This window comes from Anomaloglossus baeobatrachus, chromosome 4, assembly GCF_048569485.1.
Source record: "Anomaloglossus baeobatrachus isolate aAnoBae1 chromosome 4, aAnoBae1.hap1, whole genome shotgun sequence".
NCBI classification, from domain to species: domain Eukaryota; kingdom Metazoa; phylum Chordata; class Amphibia; order Anura; family Aromobatidae; genus Anomaloglossus; species Anomaloglossus baeobatrachus.
In genome coordinates, this window is record NC_134356.1 from 203785920 (window position 1) to 203809728 (window position 23809).

Consider the following 23809-nt stretch of genomic DNA (forward strand, 5'->3'; position numbering starts at 1 on the left):
AGCAAGTGAGTAACGATCAGACCGTGTGTGAAATGTCAGATGCCACCGAGTATAGGCTTCCAACCAGCAGAACACGGAAGAAGCCCTACCAGAAGGAATCAGTAAACGTTCCTCCATAATGCAATTAATATATGGAAAAAAAAGCCAATAAGTAATATATAGGGTGAAAGCCCAGAGCCCTAGGCTGCACCACTGAGACATTTTGATAGCATGACTGATTTGTCAGATGCAGTTTTTTCTTAAATCCATACAGGCATTCCATTATCAAATACAATGCCTTGAAAAAGTATTCATACCCCGTGAACTTTTTTATTTTACACAATTTAAATGTATTGTGTTGTGATTTTATGTAATATACCAACACAAAGTAACAAGTATTTATGAAAAGAAAAGGAAATGATACATGGTTTTCTAAATACCTTAAAAATATAATTCTGAAAATTTTAATGTGCTTTTGTATTCTGCCCCCTGAATCAACACCTTTCACTGCAAATACTGCAGCATGTTTTTTGGGGGATGTCTCTAGTCCTGAATCAATACTCTGTAGGACCACCTTTCACTGCAAATACTGCAGCAAGTCTTTTGGGGGGATGTCTCTAGTCCTGAATCAATACTCTGTAGGACCACCTGTCACTGCAAATACTGCAGCAAGTCTTTTGGGGGATGTCTCAAGTCCTGAATCAATACTTTGTAGGACCACCTGTCACTGCAAATACTGCTGTAAGTCTTTTGGGGGATGTCTCTAGCAGCTTTACATAACTGAAGGTTAAAATTTTTGCCCATTCTTCTTTGTGGCTCTATCCCATTGAGATTGGATGGAGGTGTTTGTGAACAGCAATTATCAAGTCTTGTCACAGATTCTCCCTAGGATTTAGGTCTGGAGTGTCACTGGGCTATTCACACACATGAATATGCTTTGATCCATACCATCTATTTTAGTTGTGGCAGTTTGTTTAGGGTCGTTGTTCTGCTGGGGATATGATGTTTTCAGAGAAATGTGCAGCGTTAGTTTTTCACTAAACATAGCGTTTTGCATTTAGCTCAAACCAGAGCACCTTCTTCCACATGCTAACTATGTTTCCTAAATGGCATGTAGAAGAAGATGCTCTGTTCAGATGAAAACAAAGTAGAAATTTTGAAGCTAAATGCAAAACACTATGTGTGGCGGAAAGCAAACACTGCACATCATCCTGAAAACACCATCCCCACCATCTCACATGGTGGAGGCAGCATCATACTGTGGGGAGGGTTTTCTCCAGCAGAAACGAGAGAGTTCGTCAGAATTGTTGGGAAAATGGATGGAGGTAAATACAGAGCAATCCTGGAGGAAAACCTGTTAGAGGCTGCAAAGGACTTGAGACTGGGGCTTAGGTTCACCTTTCAGCAGGACAACAATCCTAAACACTCTGCCAGAGCTACAATGGAATGGTTTATATTCATGTGTGTGAATGGCCCAGTCACAGTCCAGACCTAAATCCAAGTGAGACTCTGTAGTAAGACTTGAAAATTGCTGTTCACAGACACCTTCATCCAATCTCACTGAGCTAGAGATAGTTTGCAAAGAAGAATGGACAAAAATTTCAGCCTCTAGATGTGCAAATCTGGTAGAGACATCCCCAAAAGACTTAAGGCCACTTTACACACAGCGACATCGGTTGTGCAACATGGGCAAATCACTGCCCGTGGCGCACAACATTGTTAGTCCCCGTCACACATACTTACCTGCCTAGCGACGTCGCTGTGGCCGGCTAACCGCCTCCTTTCTAAGGGGGAGGTTCATTCGGCGTCATTAAGCGGCCGCCCAATAGAAGCGGAGGGGCGGAGATGAGCGGCCGGAATATCCCGCCCACCTCCTTCCTCCTCATTGCCGGCGGCCACAAGTACAATCCTATTCCTTGTTCCTGCGGTGTCACACATAGTGATGTGTGCTGCCGCAGGAACGACGAGCAACCTGTGTCCTGCAACAGCAACGATATTTGAGATTAGACCGACGTGTCAACGATCAACGATATGGTGAGTAATTTTGACCGTTAGCAGTCGTTCGTGCGTTTTACACGCAACGACATCCCTAACGAGGCCGGATGTGCGTCACAAATTCCGTGACCCCCAACGACATCTCGTTAACGATGTCGTTGCGTGTAAAGCCCCCTTTACAGCTGTAATTGCAGTGACAGGTAGTCCTACAGAGTATTGACTTAGGGGATCTGAATAAAAATGCACGTCACAATTGACAGATTTGTAGTTTTAAACATTTTAGAAAGCCATGTATCATTTCCTTTACACTTCACAAATATTTGCAAAATATCACATAAAATCCCTATAAAATACAGTCAAGTTTGTGGATGTAACGTGAAAAAATGTGGGAAAGTTCACAGAGTATGAATACATTTTCAAGCACCGTATATATAATAATTTGTTTTACCCATCTCCAAAATCCTATCCCAATATATAGTAGTTGTAACAATAATAATATTAACAAATAACTACAATTAGAAATGTAATATAGCACTGCTGATATAGCCATGTCTCTTACCTCATGTGCAGGGCATTGCAGCTTTGATATCTATGGTTACGACCACAAGTAACTAACTAAGGGGTACTTTACACGCTGTGACATCGCTGCCGATATATATCGTCGGGGTCACGTCGTTAGTGATGCACATCTGGCACCGGTAGCGACATCGCAGCGTGTAACACAAATGAGCGACGATCAACGAGCGCAAAAACATGCAAAATCGTTGCTCGTTGACACATCGTTCATTTCCATATCAGTGCTGCTGCAGGTACAATGTTGTTTGTCGTTCCTGCGGCAGCATACATCGCTGTGTGTGACGCCGCTGGAACGACAAACATCTCCTTACCTGCGGCCGCCGGAAAAGGAGGAAGGAAGAAGGTGGGCGGCATGTTCCGGCCGCTCATCTCCGCCCCTCCTTTTCTATTGGGCGGCTGTTCAGTGACGCTGCTGTGACGTCGCTGTGACACTGAACGAACCGCCCCCTTAGAAAGGAGGCGGATCGCCGGTCACAGCGACGTCGCAGAGCAGGTATGTGCGTGTGATGCTGCCGTAGCGATAATGTTCGCTACGGCAGCAATCACCACATATTGCCCGTGCGACGGGGGCGGGTGCAATCGCACTCGACATCGCTAGCAAATGCTAGAGATGTCGCAGCGTGTTAAGTACCCCTTACTGTCACTGTATGAGTGTACATAACCATGGATGCCCAAGCTGCAATGCCCTGCACATGAGGTGAGAGACATGGCTATATCAGAAGAGCTATAGTATATTTCTAATTGGAGGTATTGGCTAATACATATTGGGATAGGATCTTGAAGATGGGAATAACCCTTTTAAGGCAGTGCTTAAAAATAATGGTGGCCACACAAATATTGACAATTTGTCCATTGTCACTTAAGCGGGCTTTACACGCTACGATATTTCTAGCAATTGCTAGCGATATCGTACGCAAAGGCACCCTCCCCCGTCGTGCATGCGATATCGTGTGATCACTGCTGCAGCGAACATTATCGCTACGGCAGCGTCACATGCACTTACCTGGTCGGCGTCGTCGCTGTGACTGCCGAACAATCCCTCCCTCAAGGGGGAGGTGCGTTCGGCGTCACGGCGACATCACTAATTGGCCGGCCAATCAAAGCGGAGGGGCGGAGATGAGCGGGATGAACATCCCGCCCACCTCCTTCCTTCCTCATTGTGGGCGGGACGCAGGTACGGTGATGTTCCTCGCTCCTGCGGTGTCACAGACAGCGATGTGTGCTGCCGCAGGAACGACGAACTACATCAATAAACAACCATTAACAATTTTTGGTTTTAGGACGACCTCTCCATGGTAAACGATTTTCACCACTTTGGAGGACGTTTAAGGTCGCTGGTGAGTGTCACACGCTGCAATACCGTTAATGACGCCGGATGTGCGTCACTAACGACGTGACCCCGACGATAAAACATTAACGATATCATAGCGTGTAAAGCCCTCTTTAGGGGCGTACTCAGTTTTGTTGCCAGTGGTTTAGACATTAATGTTTTACACTATTATACAAGCTGTACACTGACTACTTTACACTCCAAAGACATACAGCTAGGGAGTCTAGATTGTGAGCCCCAATGGGGATAGTGTGGCCAATTAATAGCTATATATCAATGAATAAAATTATTATTATTATTATTATTGTATCAAAGTGTCATATATTCACCATTGTCCCATGAAAAGACATAATAAAATATTTACAATATACTAGATAGAACACTGCTGTATGGAAATCTTGTATTTCCCTATGCTTCAGCAGTGCCTATCACAGACTAGTGAGAAGCGGCATCATATACCGAAGCGCTTTTCATATGTGATCATCACAGTCCCCATTGGGGCTCACAATCTAAATTTCCAATCAATATGTCTTTGGAGTGTGGGAGGAAACCGAAGTACCCAAAGGGAACACATACAAACACGGGGAGAACATACAAACTCCTTGCAGATGTTGTCCTTGGTGGGATTTGAACCCAAAACCCCAGTGCTCCAAGGTCTCCGTGCTGCCCATAGTATTATATCTGCCCTGGTATACAGCTCATCTTGGATTCAGGTACATTTTCCCAACTATGAATGTGCCAATGTTCTCTCCCTTTAAATGCAGCTGGAATGGAGGTTTCCCTGTCTAGCCCCGGTGCTAAAAATAACCATGCCGTATTGCTATGCGCCTATTGTGCTGCCTTTCTCTGTATGTTGGGTGTATTTAAGAACAAACAGGCACACGGAATTGTCCCCTTTAGCAATATTATCCGATGTAAAGCTGCCCCTCGGGTCCGGTGTCCCCTATTCCCGGTCTGTAACTACCAGCCTCTAATTAGACCTTGTGAAACCTTTTCTATCACACAGCGCTTTCTTCTTGCCTTGCAGAGACGGCGTGCCTTACTGTGAATCCGATTACCATGCTCAGTTTGGGATTAAATGTGAAACTTGCAACAAATACATCAGCGGCAGAGTCCTGGAGGTATGAGAGCTATGACGACCCAAAGCCGGCCACTTAGTGCATCTGAACGGACCCCAGTAACTGATCCCGCATGTAATGTGCACTTGTCCGGAGTGTGCTGGATGTAATGTCATCCTTGGACTCTGTACTATTCAGTGCTTCACAGCATAACAATGTTTGCAGCCATCACTGCTCTCACCGGACAGTGACAGCTCTCCAGGGCCAATGTCTTTTGACCTTGATTCGCTTGCCACTGGGCAAATACACAGAGGAATTTTTAGGCAGAAAATCTGTAACATATTACAGTACCAGCACTGTGGATGAGGTTTTAGTAACAGCATGTGAAATTATGCTGCAGATTTGTATGTCAGCAATAGCATTTATTGGCACTGCAATTTGGATGTACTGTAATGGGTATAAAGACTGTAGAAATCAATATCAGATCTCATCTGTGTTTTACTGATTTTTGGGGGGTTGTCAAACTACTTTTTATTATAAAAGAATTCTGTTCATGGTCTGACAAAAGCTATGCTGGAGCACTGGAACACTTACCACCAACACTGTCTGCTGCCTCTGCCGAGGAGTGATGTCAGCAGTGTGATTAGCTATCCTGATCATGCTGCTGACATCACTCTGACCCATAAGTGCCAGCAGTCAGGGCTTCGAATGTACTCGAGTCTGAAAGACTACCACATTCCCATTACTAGGGCTCAGAAAAATGCAGCCGCTGTATAGACAGCTTGGACCACCTCATCAGGCAGCCCGACAGTGGCTTCCTACCGGTTGCACCCGGGGCAAATGCCCTGTCTGCTTCCCCCTCGATATGCCACTGGCTTATTGCAATGATCTGGGTTGTACTTATAAAAGATGTAAACGTCCCCATAATAATAGCATATGCAATCAGTGTCCAGTGAGGGTATAACAACTAGGACTCCTATTACAGTATATTTGTTATTTTCATAAATTTTAGCTTTTCTTATGAACAATGTAAATTTAATGTAAAGCTTCCTTTAGGGATATATTTTATATGTGATAACACTGAATAAATTTCTTATTTCTTCAGGCAGGTGGCAAGCATTATCACCCAACATGTGCCCGGTGTGTCCGCTGCCAGCAGATGTTTTCAGAAGGAGAGGAAATGTACCTGACAGGTAGGACATGGGGCCATGATAGTGTCCTCATGATGAATGAGAAGTGAGTCTAGTTGGCCACTAATTCCTTTATCATTTTAAATGTGTGAGGTCACTGACTTTACTGGTTCACAGACCTGCATCTCCTGGCAGAAAATCACTTTTTACCATAAGATGCAGATTTGGTGCTGAAATTTCAACACCGTATTCCTGCACCCAATCTACACCTCCTGCCAAAAAAAACCCTGCAACACTACCGCATGCAGTTTGATGCGGTAGTTATGCCATTTTTTTTACCAGAAGGTGTAGATTGGGTGCAGGAATATGCTGTTGAAATTTCAGCCCCAAATTTGAATCTCTGCTCAAAAATGCAAAAAAAAAGTTTTGACGCCGTTTTAGTGCGGTTTTCTGCCAGGAGGTGCAAATTTGGTGCTGAAATGTCTGTACCAGATTTCAGCCATTCTAAAGAAGATAAAAGTGCCCCATTCTGGCAATTGGTGTGCATCACACCAGTCAGATAACCACCTATCAATAAGATATTGCTTATCCTATGGATAGGTCATAACTTGTTTTCACAGTGAATCCCATTTAAGCATGCATCTTTTAGAGTCGCAACATTTTTCTTTTGTTTAACTAAATTGGAAAAACATCTAAGGGAGGTTTTCAAACTCTTTTTTTTTGCCTTGGAACAATAAATTATTGATCTATTTAATTCAAGAAAATATCCTTGGTCCAGTGATAAACCTATTAGTGCATAAAGCATTTAATAGCGGATCTCTCACATTAGGAGGATCTGACCAGCATTGTGCCATCTCGGTGAGTTCAGCATTGTGTGAGCTCCGTGAGTTCAGCATTGAGCAAGTTCAATGAGTTCAGCATTGTGTGAGCTCCGTGAGTTCAGCATTGAGCGAGTTCCATGAGTTCAGCATTGTGCGAGTTCTGTAAATTCAGCATTTTGCAAGCTCCGTGAATTCAACATTGTGAGAGCTCTGAGAGTTCAGCATTGGTGAGCTCAGTGAGTTCAACATTGTGTGAGCTCCGTGAGTCCAGCATTACTAGAGCTCCGTGAGTTCAGCATTGTGTCATCTCGGTGAGTTCAGCATTGTGTGAGCTCCGTGAGGTCAGCATTGAGTGAGTTCCATGAGTTCAGCATTGTGCGAGCTCCATGAATTCAGCCTTTTGCTAGCTCTGTGAATTCAGCATTGTGCGAGCTCTGAGAGTTCAGCATTGGTGAGCTCAGTGAGTTCAGCATTGTGAGAGCTCCATGAGTCCAGCATTACTAAAGCTCCATGAGTTCAGCATTGTGCTAGTTCTGTGAGTCCAGCATTGTGCGAGCTGCATGAATTCAGCATTCAGCAAGCTCCGTGAGTTCAGCATTGTGCGAGCTGCAGGAATTCAGCATTGAGCAAGCTCCGTGAGTTCAGCATTAGGCGAGCTCCGTGACTTCAGCATTGTGCGAGATCTGTGAGTACAGCATTGTGCAAGCTCCGTGAGTTCAGTATTGAGCGAGCTCCGTGAGTCCAGCATTACTAGAGCTCCGTGAGTTCAGCATTGTGCAAGAACAATGAGTTCAGCATTGTACGAGCTCCGTGAGTCCATTGTGCGAGCTCTGTGAGTTCAGGATTTTGCAGGTTTGAATCCAGCATTGTGCGAGCTCTGTGAGTTTAGCATTGTGCGAGCTCCTTGAATCCAGCGTTACTAGAGCTTTGTGAGTTCAGCATTGTTCATTGAGCATTGTGTGAGCTCCGTGAGTCCAGCATTGTGTGAGCTCCAGTAGTCCAGCATTGTCTGAGCTCTGTAAATCCAGCTTTGTGTGAGCTCCATGAGTCCAGCATTGTGCGATCTCCGTGAGTTTAGCATTGTGCGATCTCCGTGAGTCCAGCATTGTGCAATCTCCGTGGTCCAGCATTGTACGAGCTCCATGAATCCAGCATTGTACGATTTCCGTGAGTTCAGCATTGTGCGATATCCATGAGTTCAGCATTGTGCGATCTCCGTGAGTTCAGCATTGTGCGATCTCCGTGAGTTCAGCATTGTGCGATCTCCGTGAGTTCAGCATTGTGCGAGCTCCATGAGTTCAGCATTGTGCGAGCTCCATGAGCTCAGCATTGTGCGATCTCCGTGAATCCAGCATTGTGTGATCTCTGTGAGTTCAGCATTGTGCGATCTCCGTGAGTTCAGCATTGTGCGATCTCCGTGAGTTCAGCATTGTGCGAGCTCCATGAGTTCAGCATTGTGCGAGCTCCATCAGATCCTGTAGGTACTCATAGTGATGATAGAGAAGCCCTAGAAAGTCCCTGGTGAGCTCGCTAACTGCGATCATCACTCATTACTAGAGCATAGTCATTCAGTACATATTACATCCCACTACCATGCTTCACTGGAGGCGGTGAGGGTTTCTGTACAGGGATTCACAGCTGATGACGTCACCTGCAAGTCCCAGGAAAACTGTGGGACTACTTTAACTTCAGTATGTTTTCCATGGCTGCAAGGGCTATGGTAGAAATTTATAGGTTGATTTCTTGGACACAGGGAAATGTTACTATATTTTTTTCCAAAATAAAGGAAAGGTAGAGATTCCATGTAAAAAAACCGCTACATTTCTGAAAAAAAAACAGTGCGATGTAAATATTAGAATTTTGTCACGCTATGAATACATGGCAGAAAATAGCATAAGATATTGGCAGCGTGGTCTCTGACTATTTCCTAGTAGTGGGCGTCTTGGCTTTTTGTTAAACCATTATAAGGCATGGCACTGTGCATCTCCAATGCTTAGGGGTGCCCCCGCACCTGGACTACCTATGTCATCTTTAGATCTAGAAATGTGTGCACAAAGGTGCTTATTCCCTTTAACGGCGGACCTCGTGCTCCACAATATATTTCAGATTACATCACCTCACATAATTTCCCAACCCCGGCTCACATTGGAAGAAAAGACATCTTTGGCGCCCTCTTCTGGCCTGCAGTGATTTCTTAGCTGTAGGTTTTTTGGGTGTAATGTGCTGCAAAGTTTAATTCTCACAACCTAAATGGAGTTTTTCTAAATAATTTGTTATTAAAGTAAACCATTAAATTAAAACATTATTTTTCTGAGATAAGATGATGGTATTGCGGCATTAACCATGTCAGCTAATGTAAATGTGGCCATAACATGTGTTATAGCGCTCTAGCCTGGAAGCTCCCCGAGTCTATAAATCTGCTTATCATTCGGAATTCCCCATACTCTTCTGTGGGTTGATCACCTTTGGCTGCACCCTACATTTTCTCCATCTGCTGGCTGTGATGTACGCCAGATTTCTCTTAACCCTGCAAAGCCTGCTGCGGCACCTCGTACTACACCGTAGTCGCTGTGCACCGTATACCATCAGTGGTTTTTTTAGAAATGTAAATCCTCATCTTGCCTTGAGTGCCAGAAGAACAAAGAATTCAGACAGAGCTATTATCAAGGATTCCCAAGAGAGCCTCCGTCATGCTGAAGGTGACCTTCAAATACTGCTGTGTGTACCGAATATCCCATTAAGTACCAGTGATCTGTGGAAATGTGTTTTCAGTGTGTGGATCAAGGATAGTGCGCATAGCAGCATCTCATTGTACGTTCCACTTCATCTCCTTTGCTGTCATCTCATTTCTTGGGTTTTCTTTTTTTTTGACCCTTTTAATAAATGACTTGTAATTATGTGGCATTATTCTTATTAAGTAGCCCTTTCTATTTTCTCCAGGCTCTGAAGTATGGCATCCCATCTGTAAGCAGGCAGCCCGTGCAGAGAAGAAGCTAAAAGTGAGTTTAAATGTCCATATAGTAATCGGTATCGATATTTTACCTATTGTGATAAAAAGCTATTTACGGTACATTGTTTTCTTCTTTACCCTGTATTTTTTTTTACCATCTGGGTCTAGATTTACATTGGAGGAGCTTTAAGTTATTTAGATTAGGATATTCTAAGCACCGGCCCTAAAGGCAACAATTTTAGGAACAAGGACCATATATGCTCTCATACCTTGTCACAGCTTCCTATCAAATGACTTAATAACCCTGTTTCAAAGGTTTTCTGCTAATGTATGGGTAACCTTCCCCACCACCACCTTGCCTTCCCCATCACATCCATACACCCTAATACAGAAAATGAACAGGGCTTGGCCAGTTAGACCTTTTACTTTGATAGTAGTATATAACTTAACCACAGTTTAGATTATGTATATGTATGATTACAGGGGGTCTGACCACTGGGACCCCCACTGATCATGAGAAAAAGGGGATAGTGTCTCACCAGGGCAGGATGACGCCCAGCATGCAGCACAAAGGGAAGGGAAACAGGTTCAAAGGGATCGTGAGGATAGAGTGACGGGGTATGGGTGACCCCTAAACACTCACCTGAGACTGAACCCTGCACTCACTATCGTCCTTAGGGCATGTGCCCATGATCAGGACCCGCTGCGTCCTGGCCGCGGCAGGTCCTGACCTGCGAGGCCGCAAGTCTCTTCTGCAGGAGACTGCAGCTGCCTGTGCCCACGATCAGGGTTCGGGGCGCTGCAGTCTCTCGCTTCTCTTCTTCGCGACTCCGCAGCAAATATTGACATGCTTGTGGCTCGGAACTCCGCACCGCAGGTCAGTTTTCACTGCAGGCTGTACACACACAGTGGGTAGGAGATTTCTATAAATCCCATTCACTGTGCTTGTACTGTACATCACAGCGTTTCAGACTCAGCGAAAACACGCTGCATCCAGGACACTGCAAAAACTGATTGTGGGCACGTACCCTTAGACGGGTCCTTTCCCGCAGTGCGTGATCATGTGCCTAATCCCTACCTGACTCTGGGCTAGACATGGCTAGTGAGCTGGGCAGCAAGACACTAGTCTTACCACTGCATTAAGACACCACAGGGAGAAAGACAAATACATGGGAATAAAACAACAAATGGATTTCAATAGCTTCCACAAGGACAACTTCTCCTGGGAGGTCAGCATAGAAGAACTATCACTGACACATAGGAGAGCCAGGAATGAGTTTAAATAATGAAGGGGAGTGGCATTGAGGTGCAGCAGCTGAAATGGAAATCAAATCTCTACAGAATCAGAAAGGAACTCTTAACCCCTTCAACACCAAATGACGTTAAATCCACTCACTTATGTTAAAGAGAACCTACATTCCTCTCATCACCGTGACCTCCTAATTTCAGAGACTGCAAAGGTCTCAGCTGAACGCAACACATGTGACAGCTATGTGAATAAAAAGCTAGAGAGCATGTGCAACCACTACTCCACTACTGCTAATTAACTGTGTTTAGGAACGGTGATCACACATGCTCACTAATGCCTAAGTTACACAGACATTACGACATTTGTTCTCTTGATCAGTGGAGTTTCAGCAGCAATATCCACCGCACTAATCTGTTATCTATCCTATCGATAGGTAATAAATGTTATGTAGAGTATATCTTATCTTGAGATTGTCAGTTTTGCTTAATTTGCCCAGAATTCATCAGTTTTGTACAATGTGTGCTAACGTATTTTTGCTAAACATTTTTCTACTCTTTATGCATGCCTCCTCATCTTCACCGGTGAGAATTGTGACTTTTTACAACTTTGTTAACAATTCACAATTCATAAATTTTTGTCAACAACTTTTTGATTACTGAAAACTTGTGAAAAAGCGTTGATGAATTCGCTCTTAAAGGGCTCATGCGCACGTTGCGGGGTTTTTTTGCGTTTCTGCAGCGTTTTAAGCTGCAGCGTCTCATTGTCAAAATTCATGCGTTGTGTTTCCCCATCAAAGTCTATGAGAATCATGCAAAATCAGTGCGCACGATGCTTTTTTAAACGCAGCGTTTTGATTGTCAAAAATTTGACGAAATCTCTGCGTTTAAAAAAGCAACATGTCAATTCTTTTGTCCGTTTTGGCTGCGTTCTACACCCATTGAAATCAATGAGTTGTAGAAAAACGCTACCAAAATGCTAAGCAGTGCGTTTGCACTGCATTTTTGTTGCGATCCGCATGTTTTTTTGACATAACAAATGCAGGTCTTTCGGTCTCTCTCTCTCTCTGTCCATGATGGTCTCTCCCGCCCACCCCCTCTCTCATACTCACCGATCCCCGATCACCGACACGGCGCTGCACGGTGTTCACACTGTGGCGGCTTCTCCTCTTTTGAAAATGCCGGCTGCTCATTATTCCATCTCGTATTCTCTGCTTCCCCCACCCACCGGCGCCGATGATTGGTTACAGTCAGACACGCCCCCACGCTGATTGACAGCTGTCTCACTGGAACCAATCACAGCCGCCGGTGGGCGTGTCTATATCGAGGAGTAAAAAAAATAAATAAGTGATTAAAAAAAAACCACGTGCGGTTCCCCCCAATTTGGATACCAGCCAGGGTAAAGCCACACGGCTGAAGGCTGGTATTCTCAGGATGGGGAGCTCCATGTTATGGGGAGCCCCCCAGCCTAACAATATCAGCCAGCAGCCGCCCGGAATTGCCGCTTCCATTAGATGTGACAGTCCCGGGACTCTACCCGACTCATCCTGAATTGCCCTGGTGCAGTGGCAAATGGGGTAATAAGGAGTTCATGGCAGCAGCCCATAGCTGCCACTAAGTCCTAGGTTAATCATGACAGGCATCTCCCCGAGATACCTTCCAGGATTAACCTGGAAGTTAAAGAAAATAAACACACACATCCAAAAAATCCTTTATTTGGAATGAAAGACAAAAAAACACCCTCTTTCACCACTTTATTAATCCCCAAATACCTCTCAAGGTCTGACTTAATCCACATGAGGTCTCACGACGCTTTCAGCTCTGCTACATGAAGCTGACAGCGAGCAGCCACAGACCACGACCGCTGTCAGCTCCACGCAACTGAAGTGAGACGCGCGATCAGCAATGACGTCACTCAGGTTACCCTCGGCCACCGCTCTCAGGTGGAGGACTCCAGCTGTGGCCGCGGGTCACCTGAGTGACGGCACCGCTGATCGCGCTGCTCACTTCAGTCACTCAGGGGATTTGCGGTCACAGGTGAGTCCTTCACGTGTGACCGCAAATCAGGCTGCGACACAAAGAGAGAGCCGTGCGATGTCAGTGAAATCGGGTGAAGCTCTGACGTCACTGCTGCGGACTCCTGTGTCCTGGCACTGACCTCGGAGGTTCATCTGAGTTCATGACAGCACACAGGGACAGAGCCACGGGATGACAATGAAGTTGGGTGAAGTTCATCCGAGTTCATTCTCATCGCCCGGCTCTGTCTGTGTCTGCTGTCAGCGGGCATGTAGCAGAGCTGAATTGCCGGGGGACCGGACTGACAAAAATGCATCCAAAACGCATGTAAAATGCATCCAAGATACATGCGTTTTGGATGCATTCTTTTTGTCAACACACAGTGTCACGCCTGCCAAAGGGTGCATTCATTTCTGCACTGGTCAGGACGGAACGTGCACATGAGCCCATATTCTGGTTCTGAGGGCCATTCAGTATTAGGATGTTGTTTGTACCACCACACATTGCCTCCTGACTCTGGATATCATCGTGCCCCAGTACAGCATCGTCCAGAATGGAACAGGAGCCAGTGCTGAGGAGCATTATTATACAGATAGCTATTGAGTTAACCTAATAGAGAATGGTCGATAGATGTCACTGTAACACCCCTTTAATTTGCCGCTGGGGCAGGGTGTTCGGTAGTTCTCACCTTGATATGACGCAGTGCCTCCACCCGAATCTTGCTAGGAGCTCTAGTGGAATGCAGAAGGGTCTTTGTCTTCTGCTAGGGGTCGACTCGGGAAACCCCTACCCACGCTCCGTACACACTCACAATAACTGAGGTTAGAAATCTTAACAGGTTTATTTGCAGGAGGATGACAATGGTAATTGCAGGGAACAAGCAAATAACAGTGAAACGACAGGTATTGTTAGGCTATGTGCGCACGTTGCGTAAATACATGCAGTTACGCTGCACTTTGTAGCGCAGCGTAACTGCATGCGTCCTGCGTCCCCTGCACAGTCTATGGAGATTGTGCAGGGGCCGTGCGCACGTGGCGTTTTAGAGCGCAGCGCTTCGGCTACTGCCGAAGCGCTGCGTAAAAAGAAGTGACATGTCACTTCTTCCGTGCGCTTTGCCGGCAGCTCCTGCTCTGTCTATGGGAGGAGCTGCAGGCAGAGCGCATGGAATCGGCTTCACTACGGACATTTCTGCAGCGATTTAAAGCGCACATGTGCTCTTCAGATCGCTGCAGAAATTTCTGCAGTGAACTGTACGCAACGTGCGCACATAGCCTTATGCAGTATTCTACAAAAATGCAGGAGGGGCTCTTTGTAATAGACCTGAAGGTTAGGGGTAATGCTTCCTCTTTAACCTACACCACACACTCTGCTGACTACTTACAATCTACCAACTAACAGCTGCAGCCTCACAATTGACACAGTCCCAAATTGGGGCCCCAGTTGCCGCGGATGTCGGCGCGCTTGCAGTACGTTGGCGCACTGCAGTACGTTGGTGCACTTAAAGTAATGAAGGCAGTATTTCCCCAGGGCTGGTCCTATACAAACTCCCAGTTAGTGCAGTCAAAAGTCCTCTCTAGCAAGGCCTTGTAATTTGCTCCAGCACACTTCTCAAACTGTAGAACTACAAGTCACAGCAATGTCTTACTCACTTCTGTCTGCAGCAGGTCTGTTCTTTCAGACTATTCCACACTGGGGTGTCTGGATTCAATGTCTGGGAGAGAGTTGGTACAGCAGGCAAAATCCTTCTTCGGTGTGGTAAACCTGGAAGGCCGCAGCTCCTACTAATGGTGCCTCCTGTCACTTTCTTAGACAGTCTCTCCTCACCCAGAGTTGCAGCTTCCCGCCTCCAAGATGACTCAGCTTCCTTCCACCCCTCCGTCCTGTTTCCTCCTCCCCCAGATTTGCAAGGCACTTTGGGAATTGTAGTATTCTCCAGTTCAACCAAAGAAGCAGCATCTGTAGAGGTGAATGTGGGTGGAACACTATAGATCGCTCCCAAAGCAGGTGTCACACTCTCCCCCTGGTGAGTCGCTGTAGGCTCCCAAGCACAAAATGAAGACTCACCACCTGGAAGGAAATTTTGTGTTAAAGCATCCTGACTAACACCACAACTAGTTACACCCAAATCACTAACAGGCCACATAGCTGTAGGGGGGAAATAGGGCCACGCATAGTTGGAATAGGGGTGTACTACTCTAGGAACCTCAGTGACTTGCCCCATCTGGTCATATGTCAGCATCATGGGGGGTCTAATGTCCCGTTTTGGACGAGTGTGCACGGCAGGGACAGGGACCCCCTCATCGACCCCTAGCTCTTGACTTTCAGGCTCTATGACAGCAACCTCTTCACTTGGCAGCTCTGCATTTTCTAAACTCTCCACCGACTGATCGCAACATGGGTTTGGTGCCGGACCACACTCGTCTTGGGACACTTCTTCAGCTGGTTGGTCTGTATGATCTGGAATTACAGAGCCTTGGTCACTTGTCCATCTGAAGCATGGTCCACATTCATCACTGGAATCACTCTCACTACCTTCAGGAGGGACCACAGGATGGGTCGCTTGCGGCGGCCGAAGACTCCTTCGGTGAGATCAGGTGGTTGCATGGGCTTCGGTGCGTTGTGGCGACTGGAATCAGACATTCTGTCCTATAGGTAGCAAATGCTGACGATGATAGGTCTTAACACCCCCCCCCCGCCTTTCTCAGGCTTCACTCTGTAGACTGGGATGCCATGCAACTTCTCTACCACCACATAAGGTTCTGAACGCCATCGATCAGAAAGCTTGTGTTTTCCATGGAGGCCCAACTGACGGATGAGGACCCTATCTCCAGGTTGCAGGACTTGGTCCCGGACTCTGCGGTCGTAGTACATTTTGTTTCGCCTCCCGGATCGACCAGAGGCCTCATCAGCCAACTTGTAGGCCTCCTTTAATTGTTCCTTCAGCTGTGACACATACTTCAGGTAGTTCTTCCCAGATGAATTGCCAGGGGACACTCCAAAACTAATATCCACAGGTAGTCTGGCTTCCCTTCCAAACATGAGGAAGTAGGGCGAGTACCCTGTTGACTCATTTTTGGTGCAGTTGTAGGCGTGAACTAATTGACTTATGTGTCGACTCCACCTTCCTTTCTGTTTTGAATCCAAAGTGCCCAGCATGTTAAGAAGGGTACGGTTGAATCTTTCAGGCTGAGGGTCTCCTTGCGGATGAAATGGTGTGGTCCTGGACTTCTTGATCCCACAAACCTCACACAACTCCTTAATTAGCCGACTCTCAAAATCTCTCCCTTGGTTAGAATGGATGCGTGCTGGCAGCCCATAATGCACAAAGAATTTCTCCCACAAGGTTTTAGCCACAGTGGTTGCCTTCTGATCTCTAGTGGTGTAAGCTTGAGCATATCTTGTGAAATGATCAGTGACCACTAGAACGTTGCTGACGTTTCCTTCATCAGGCTCAATGGAAAGGAAGTCGATACACACTAAATCAAGGGGGCCATCACTGGTTATGTTGATAAGGGGGGCGGACCGAGAAGGTAAGGTTTTCCTTAGGATACACCGCTTACAAGATTTACAGAAGTGTTCAATGTCAGCTTCCATCTTTGGCCAATAGAACCGATCTGCTATGAGGCTGGTGGTCTTTTCCACCCCAAGGTGTCCATGATCATCATGCAGTGCCCTTATGACCATCTCACGGAACTGAGCAGGAAGCACCAACTGGACACGAACTTCTCGATTTTGGCGTTTGACCTCGCGGTGCAGCAATCCATTTTTCACCACCAGAAAGTCGAACTGTCGGGTCAAGAGAACAGACTCTTGTGTCTTCAGAGCATTCCTCTCAGGCTTTTGGCCCCTTTTCACCCACCATCGAACAACTCCCACAGAAGGATCTTCCTGTTGAGCCTTTTCAATCTGGTTTTGAGTCAGTTGAGGCAGGGAGCCGGCATCAACGTTGGTCAGTTGACAGAACAATAGTGGAAGAGCTTCCTCTGGAGCCCCTAAGAAGGTAGCACAGCCCCCTGATTGAGCAATCCTTCCTTGATGTCGATGACACATAGCTTTCACCTCTGGGGCTGGAACCTCAATCCAGGCTTCTTCTTCTTCATTCACCATCTGCCTGGGCAGGCGGGACAGAGCATCTGCATCGATGTTGTTGGCACCAGGTCGGTACTTCAGGCTGAAATCATATATAGCTAGCGCGGCGAGCCATCTATGGCCAGTAGCATCCAGCTTTGCTGTAGTCCTCACATAGGTCAGTGGATTGTTGTCAGTATGAACTTGGAAATGCACTCCATAGAGGTGGTCATGCAGCTTGTCCACCACAGCCCATTTCAAGGCCAAGAACTCCAGTTTATGTGCTGGGTAATTGCGCTCACTCGGAGACAATCCATGACTGATGTAGTAGACTGGCCGCAGGACGCCATAGTGCTCCTGGTATAAGACTGCTCCAAGTCCATCAAAAGAAGCATCCACATGAAGTACGTATGGCTTGTTGGGGTCTGCATAGGCCAGTACAGGTGCCTGGGTCAAGCAGGACTTGAGTTTCTCAAAGGCTTCATCACACTCTGATGTCCATCTCTCTCCGAAAGGCTCATTCACCTTGAAGTAGGTTTTTGTTGCAGGTTTCTTGGAGCGAGCTGTCCCTCGAGGTGGGGGATACCCTTGAGTGAGGGCTGTCAATGGCTTTGCGATCTTGGAATATTGTGGCACAAATCTTCTGTAGTACCCGCTGAAACCTAGAAAAGATCTAAGCTCCCCCAATTTGGTGGGTTTGGGCCACTCCATCACAGCTTCTATTTTGGCTGGATCCGTGGAGATTCCTTCTCGGCTGACAATGTGTCCTACATACTTCACAGATTTCTGGCAGAACAGGCACTTGTCGAGGGATAGTTTTAACCCAGCTTCCTCTAGCCGGTCCAACACCTTAAATAACCTCAGGTTGTGCTCTTCCAAGGTGTGGCCAAATACAATCAGATCATCCAGGTAAACCAGGATCTCATGAAAGTTCATGTCTCCCATCACCTTGTCCATACATCTCTGGAAAGTAGCAGGGGCACCGGTCACTCCTTGCGGCATCCGTTGAAACTCATAGAAACCGATAGGGCAAATGAAAGCAGTCTTCTCCTGATCCTCCTTGCTCATGGGTATCTGGTAATATCCACTCCGAAGATCTAACACAGAAAACCACTGGCTTCCCTGCAGGCAATCTAAAGCTTCGTCAATCTTGGGCATAGTATACTGATCAGGCACAGTGCGTTTGTTCAGGGTGTGATAATCCACACACATCCTAATAGCTCCATTCTTCTTCCGAGCGATCACTATCGGAGATGCGTATGGGCTGTTGGACTCTATTATGACTCAAGTGTCCAGTAAACCCCGTAAATGCTTTCGAACATCCTCCACATCGGCGGGAGCCAATCGTCGGGATCTTTCTCGAAATGGCTTCTCATCAGTCAGCCGGATGTGATGCTCCACTCCTCTTGCAAGGCCCAGGTCCCAATCACCCAATGAGAAGGTTCCGGCACGCTTCATCATACCATTTATCACTGACTGCTTTTCCTCCTTCTTCAGATCACTACCTTCAAAACAGAGGTCAAAATGTTCAGGACGTAGTTCCTTCCTTTCCTCTTCCTCTTTCTTCTCATAAGCAGCCAAACAGACAGGATGGATTGTGCGGGCCTGCGAGTATCTATTACCTCCAATTTCGCGACACCACTGAGCAAGAGTACGGAATAGGTTGGCATTTGTCCCTACTATGGCAGGCACTGTTTCCCGGTCTTCATCAGTGTCTGGACAGACTAATGCAATGATGGGAACCTCTCTTTCCACCCCAGCTATAGTCTCTGGGAATCGTAGTGTGACAGCCACGTATCCTTTGTAGGGGTAACTGTTTTCACTCAAACCCCAGACTACAAGTCCAGATAGGGGTTGCAAGGGCACGTCTGACAAGTATTTTCTGTTCTCAAAAATGATGGACACTTGTGAACCACTATCCAGTAATACAGTGCATGGCTGCCCATTGATACAGGCCGGTACATGTGGTGCTGGTCCTACGAGACCTTTAGGAAATTGCTCTGACTGGACAGGGTTAGATGGAGCAGTAGAATATACCTCTGATTTTGAAGGGGGGCCAGTATAGGATTCTACTGGCCCCCTTTCCCCTTTCCCGTCTGCCCCTTCTTGTTAGGTGGGGGGTCTCGAGATCTCTTCAAATTCCACCTCTTCGGACACTGGCGAGCCATATGATGGGTGCTCCCACAGACAAAACATTCTTCTGGCTTTGTATCTTCTACCAGACTGTGGTCATCACTTGCCACTTGCAAAGGCGGTCTTTGACTCTTGACAGCTGTCTCAACAATTTGCTTTAGCTGGTCAACCTTCAGAGCCTGGGCAGCTAGAAGTTTGGCAAGCTGTTCCCCTTGCCTCTCAATGACCTTCAAGAACTCTCCCTCTTGATGGCTGGATTCAAGATGTACAGGGGCAGCAGCCACTCGCTGGGTCACTTGTTCTCTGGCGGCCAGGAGAGCTTCCTCTTGTCTGACTTCTTTAAGCAACTGATGGAAAGAACGGGGAATCTGCCCTTTGTCGCAACACCTCAGTCGTTGAGCAATGGGATCGTGAGTCAGAGCTCCTCGGAGCACTTGTTCTAAACGACACTGATCAACTTGTTCGGGCCTAAGTCCCCCCTTGGATACAACCCTATGCACCAATTTGTCCAATCGATAAAGATAATCTGACATCTTCTCACCAGAGTTTTGATAGGTGGTGTGGAGTTGATAAAGGAGATCAGTGGCATCCTCTGGGGATCCAAAAGCATCTTCAAGAGCAGTCATGTAATCTTTAGAAGTTGTCTCTGACTGACTTCTCCAAGCAGCCTGCACCACTTCCATAGCAGGCCCCTTCAGACTCTCCACAATTCTCTGCTTCTTCACTGCATCAGTACACTGCCATTCTTCCAGATATTGCAGAGTAACATCCCTCCACGTGTCATACCCTTCTTCACCAGCTGGGACAGGAGTGACACCCGAGAAGGTTCTCAGACGACGGTAGGCCCCTTCAGGTTGCAATTTTGTAAACTGGGTGACTACCTTCTCCATGGCTGCCACTAGCACGTCAACCATCATGGTTGTTTCTTCAGATTTGTCCCGAGTAGGAGTGGAAGGTAGACATCGACTAGATCTCCTAGGCTGTGAACTTGCACCCGAAGATGATGTCCCTGCTTCGGACCTCACAGGCCAGGTGATCTTCCAATGTGGTCCATGTTTTAATGGCACAGCTATGACAGATGGAAAGTACCCTTTATCCAGTGTCCCCTCAGTAGTGATTAGAGCTGCTGATAATGGACTCCCTTCATCAGTCCTTCTGTCAACCACTCTGGGATGGACAACTCCATGAACTTGGTTCACAATCTTCAGTACTTCTTCATCCGGTACCTTGGAGAGTTCACCGCATACTGCAAAACTGTGTTCTTCAAGTATACTTCTTTCCCCACACCATGTGGACACCTGTGCTTCAGTTAAAGCCTCCATGTCAGCGATACCTGTCTTGATCGATCTCAGCAGTGCCTCCACTGTAACACCCCTTTAATTTGCCACTGGGGCAGGGTGTTCGGTAGTTCTCACCTTGATATGACGCAGTGCCTCCAGCCGAATCTTGCTAGGAGCTCTAGTGGAATGCAGAAGGGTCTTTGTCTTCTGCTAGGGGTCGACTCGGGAAACCCCTACCCACGCTCCGTACACACTCACAATAACTGAGGTTAGAAATCTTAACAGGTTTATTTGCAGGAGGATGACAATGGTAATTGCAGGGAACAAGCAAATAACAGTGAAACGACAGGTATTGTCATGCAGTATTCTACAAAAATGCAGGAGAGGCTCTTTGTAATAGACCTGAAGGTTAGGGGTAATGCTTCCTCTTTAACCTACACCACACACTCTGCTGACTACTTACAATCTACCAACTAACAGCTGCAGCCTCACAATTGACACAGTCCCAAATTGGGGCCCCAGTTGCCGCGGATGTCGGCGCGCTTGCAGTATGTTGGCGCGCTTGCAGTATGTTGGCGCGCTTGCAGTACGTTGGCGCGCTTGAAGTACGTTGGCGCGCTGCAGTACGTTGGTGCACTTAAAGTAATGAAGGCAGTATTTCCCCAGGGCTGGTCCTATACAAACTCCCAGTTAGTGCAGTCAAAAGTCCTCTCTAGCAAGGCCTTGTAATTTGCTCCAGCACACTTCTCAAACTGTAGAACTAAAAGTCACAGCAATGTCCTACTCACTTCTGTCTGCAGCAGGTCTGTTCTCTCAGACTATTCCACACTGGGGCGTCTGGATTCAATGTCTGGGAGAGAGTTGGTACAGCAGGCAAAATCCTTCTTTGGTGTGGTAAACCTGGAAGGCCGCAGCTCCTACTAATGGTGCCTCCTGTCACTTTCTTAGACAGTCTCTCCTCACCCAGAGTTGCAGCTTCCCGCCTCCAAGATGACTCGGCTTCCTTCTAAGAAGCAGCATCTGTAGAGGTGAATGTGGGTGGAACACTATAGATCGCTCCCAAAGCAGGTGTCACATCACTATGGTCAACAGCCTTTTGTCTTGTTTGTCAGCTAATTACATGAGTGTAAATGTGCGGAGGCAGAAACAGCGCAAAGGGTTTTATCCGAGAAAAAAAGGGAAAGTAGATGACTCAGCGTAGATGATTCAGTTGCTCAGTGGTTAGCACTGCAGTCTCGCAGCGCCGGGGTCCTGGGTTCAAATCTCATCAAGGACACCATCTTCAAGAAGTTTGTATGTTCTCCCTGTGTTTGTGTGGATTTCCTCCCACACTCCAAAGACATACTGATAGGGACCTTAGATTGTGAGCCCCAACGGGGACAGTGTTGCTGATGTATGTAAAGCGCTGTGGAATTAATAGCACTATGTAAGTGAGTAAATATTCTTCTTATTATTATTATTCTTATTATTATTATTATATGTGCTCACCTAGGTGGATGAAATAAGGCACATAAACCAAAGAAGATCCACAGGCTCAAAGTGCTAATAGAAGGAAGATGGAAGGATGATTAGTGGTTGTTCTGCGCTGCCGGACAAAAAACGTGGTTTATTAATTCAACGCGTTTCGAAGCTGCCTCTTTTCTTCTCTTCTGAAGAAGAGGTGAGACAGCTTTAAAATGCGTTGAACTACATCTCTTGGAATTAGCATAATCTTTAACTGGCAGCGGAGAACAAATTGCTAACCATTCTTCCTACCTATGAGTGGGAATATGGTAGCTGGCAATCTTGGCCCATTCAATAAGAGGCTATATTAAAAAAAACTGATATATGTTATGGGTCATTTTCTGGAAACTATTTTTCCAACAATAACTACATTTTAATTTTGTTTCTTGTGAGTTAATGAATTGGTTGGATGGGGCTAAACATTGACTTTGACCGAGAAACAGGTCACGTTGGTGATCCTACTGCTATATCGCAGTGTAATGCATCTGATTGGGGTGTGAGGTGCTCCGCCACATATCACAAAAAGTAGGTTGCAAAAAGTCAAAACCTGTTGGATTTTCTGTGACCTCCTTGTTGCAGTCGCGGTACCCTGCAAGCCGTACATTGACTCCATGCACTTGCATTACGTTGCGATGTGGCAGCACTACATACGGTGATCTATAGCAGCCACATCTGTGGTACGTTCAAAGTCGCTGTATAGCCCCAACCCTATGATTCCCAAACTGGAACGGGTCAATTGCTTCGCCCAAAAAAATAAATTACACAGTAAGAAGCTAAAAATAATGGACTGTGTGGTTCCAACATCATTAATGGTTGTTACTCTTGTGATTTGTTAAGCTTAGCAATAAAAAAACCTTTACAAAATAATCTGACATTTAAAATGACAACAGATAACCTCAAGGACTCTTGCTGTCCTATCAGGCAAACAGAAGGACCACGAGAGCAATTACTGCTGTGCACAAGAACTCAAGAGCTGCATCTATTTCAGCATAGTCAGAAACAGGACGGAAACGCATAGTGAAACCCTATAGAAGTGTACAACCGAAACGTTACCCTCTCAGCACTAATTGCTCATATAAGCAGACTGTAGGATGAGACATCAAAACCGGCTAGGGAGAAGGACAGTGATGAAGGACGATTCATTCTGCTATTTGGTCTACAAGAAGGATACTGCAGCCTGTATGTAAACTCCGCAGATTACGTGCATGTCAGGCTTTAGCTATGCAAACATCACAGGGGACCATTCTCCCTTTGAGTAGAAATCTTCATAATCCTTTGTATTAGGAATATTTTTATTTTTCTTCTCCTGAGATCTGATATCTTATTTTTCGTTAAATTAGAATTAAATTACTGAAATACACCATAGTATAAATATTAAGCCATAAATATAGGTGGATATTAATGCTAAGTGTCTGAACTAAACACATACCTTAAATAAGAGGTAAATGACCACAAGTAATATATATTAAAAATATAATTTTATTCATACATAAAGATAAAATTTATTTATTAACTATTAAAATAGTAGGGGGCAAATATACAAAACAAAGTTCACAAAAATATGTGAGAAATAGGGTCTGTGTGTATAAGAATCAGCAGAAGTAAAAAATTAAATAACTGAGTACATAAGCGGTATGTTATTAAACAAACTGCATATATCAAATTTTAGACATACCATGAAAGAGGGAACAACACACAGGTAAGAAGGATTCCGATGCACGTTTC

General features: G+C 46.0%; 1 protein-coding gene across 1 annotated transcript in view; it reads left to right on the forward strand.

Annotated features, from left to right (window-relative positions):
* ABLIM3 (actin binding LIM protein family member 3) overlaps window positions 1-23809 on the forward strand; it is a 296306-nt gene that overhangs the window by 209113 nt on the left and 63384 nt on the right. Inside the window, exons 6-9 of the mRNA XM_075344628.1 lie at window positions 1-5; window positions 4908-5001; window positions 6044-6131; window positions 9830-9888. The exon at window positions 1-5 is cut by the window's left edge and continues 122 nt beyond it. Of these exons, the coding sequence (XP_075200743.1) occupies window positions 1-5; window positions 4908-5001; window positions 6044-6131; window positions 9830-9888 (246 nt within the window). The remainder of the gene's footprint in view (window positions 6-4907; window positions 5002-6043; window positions 6132-9829; window positions 9889-23809) is intronic.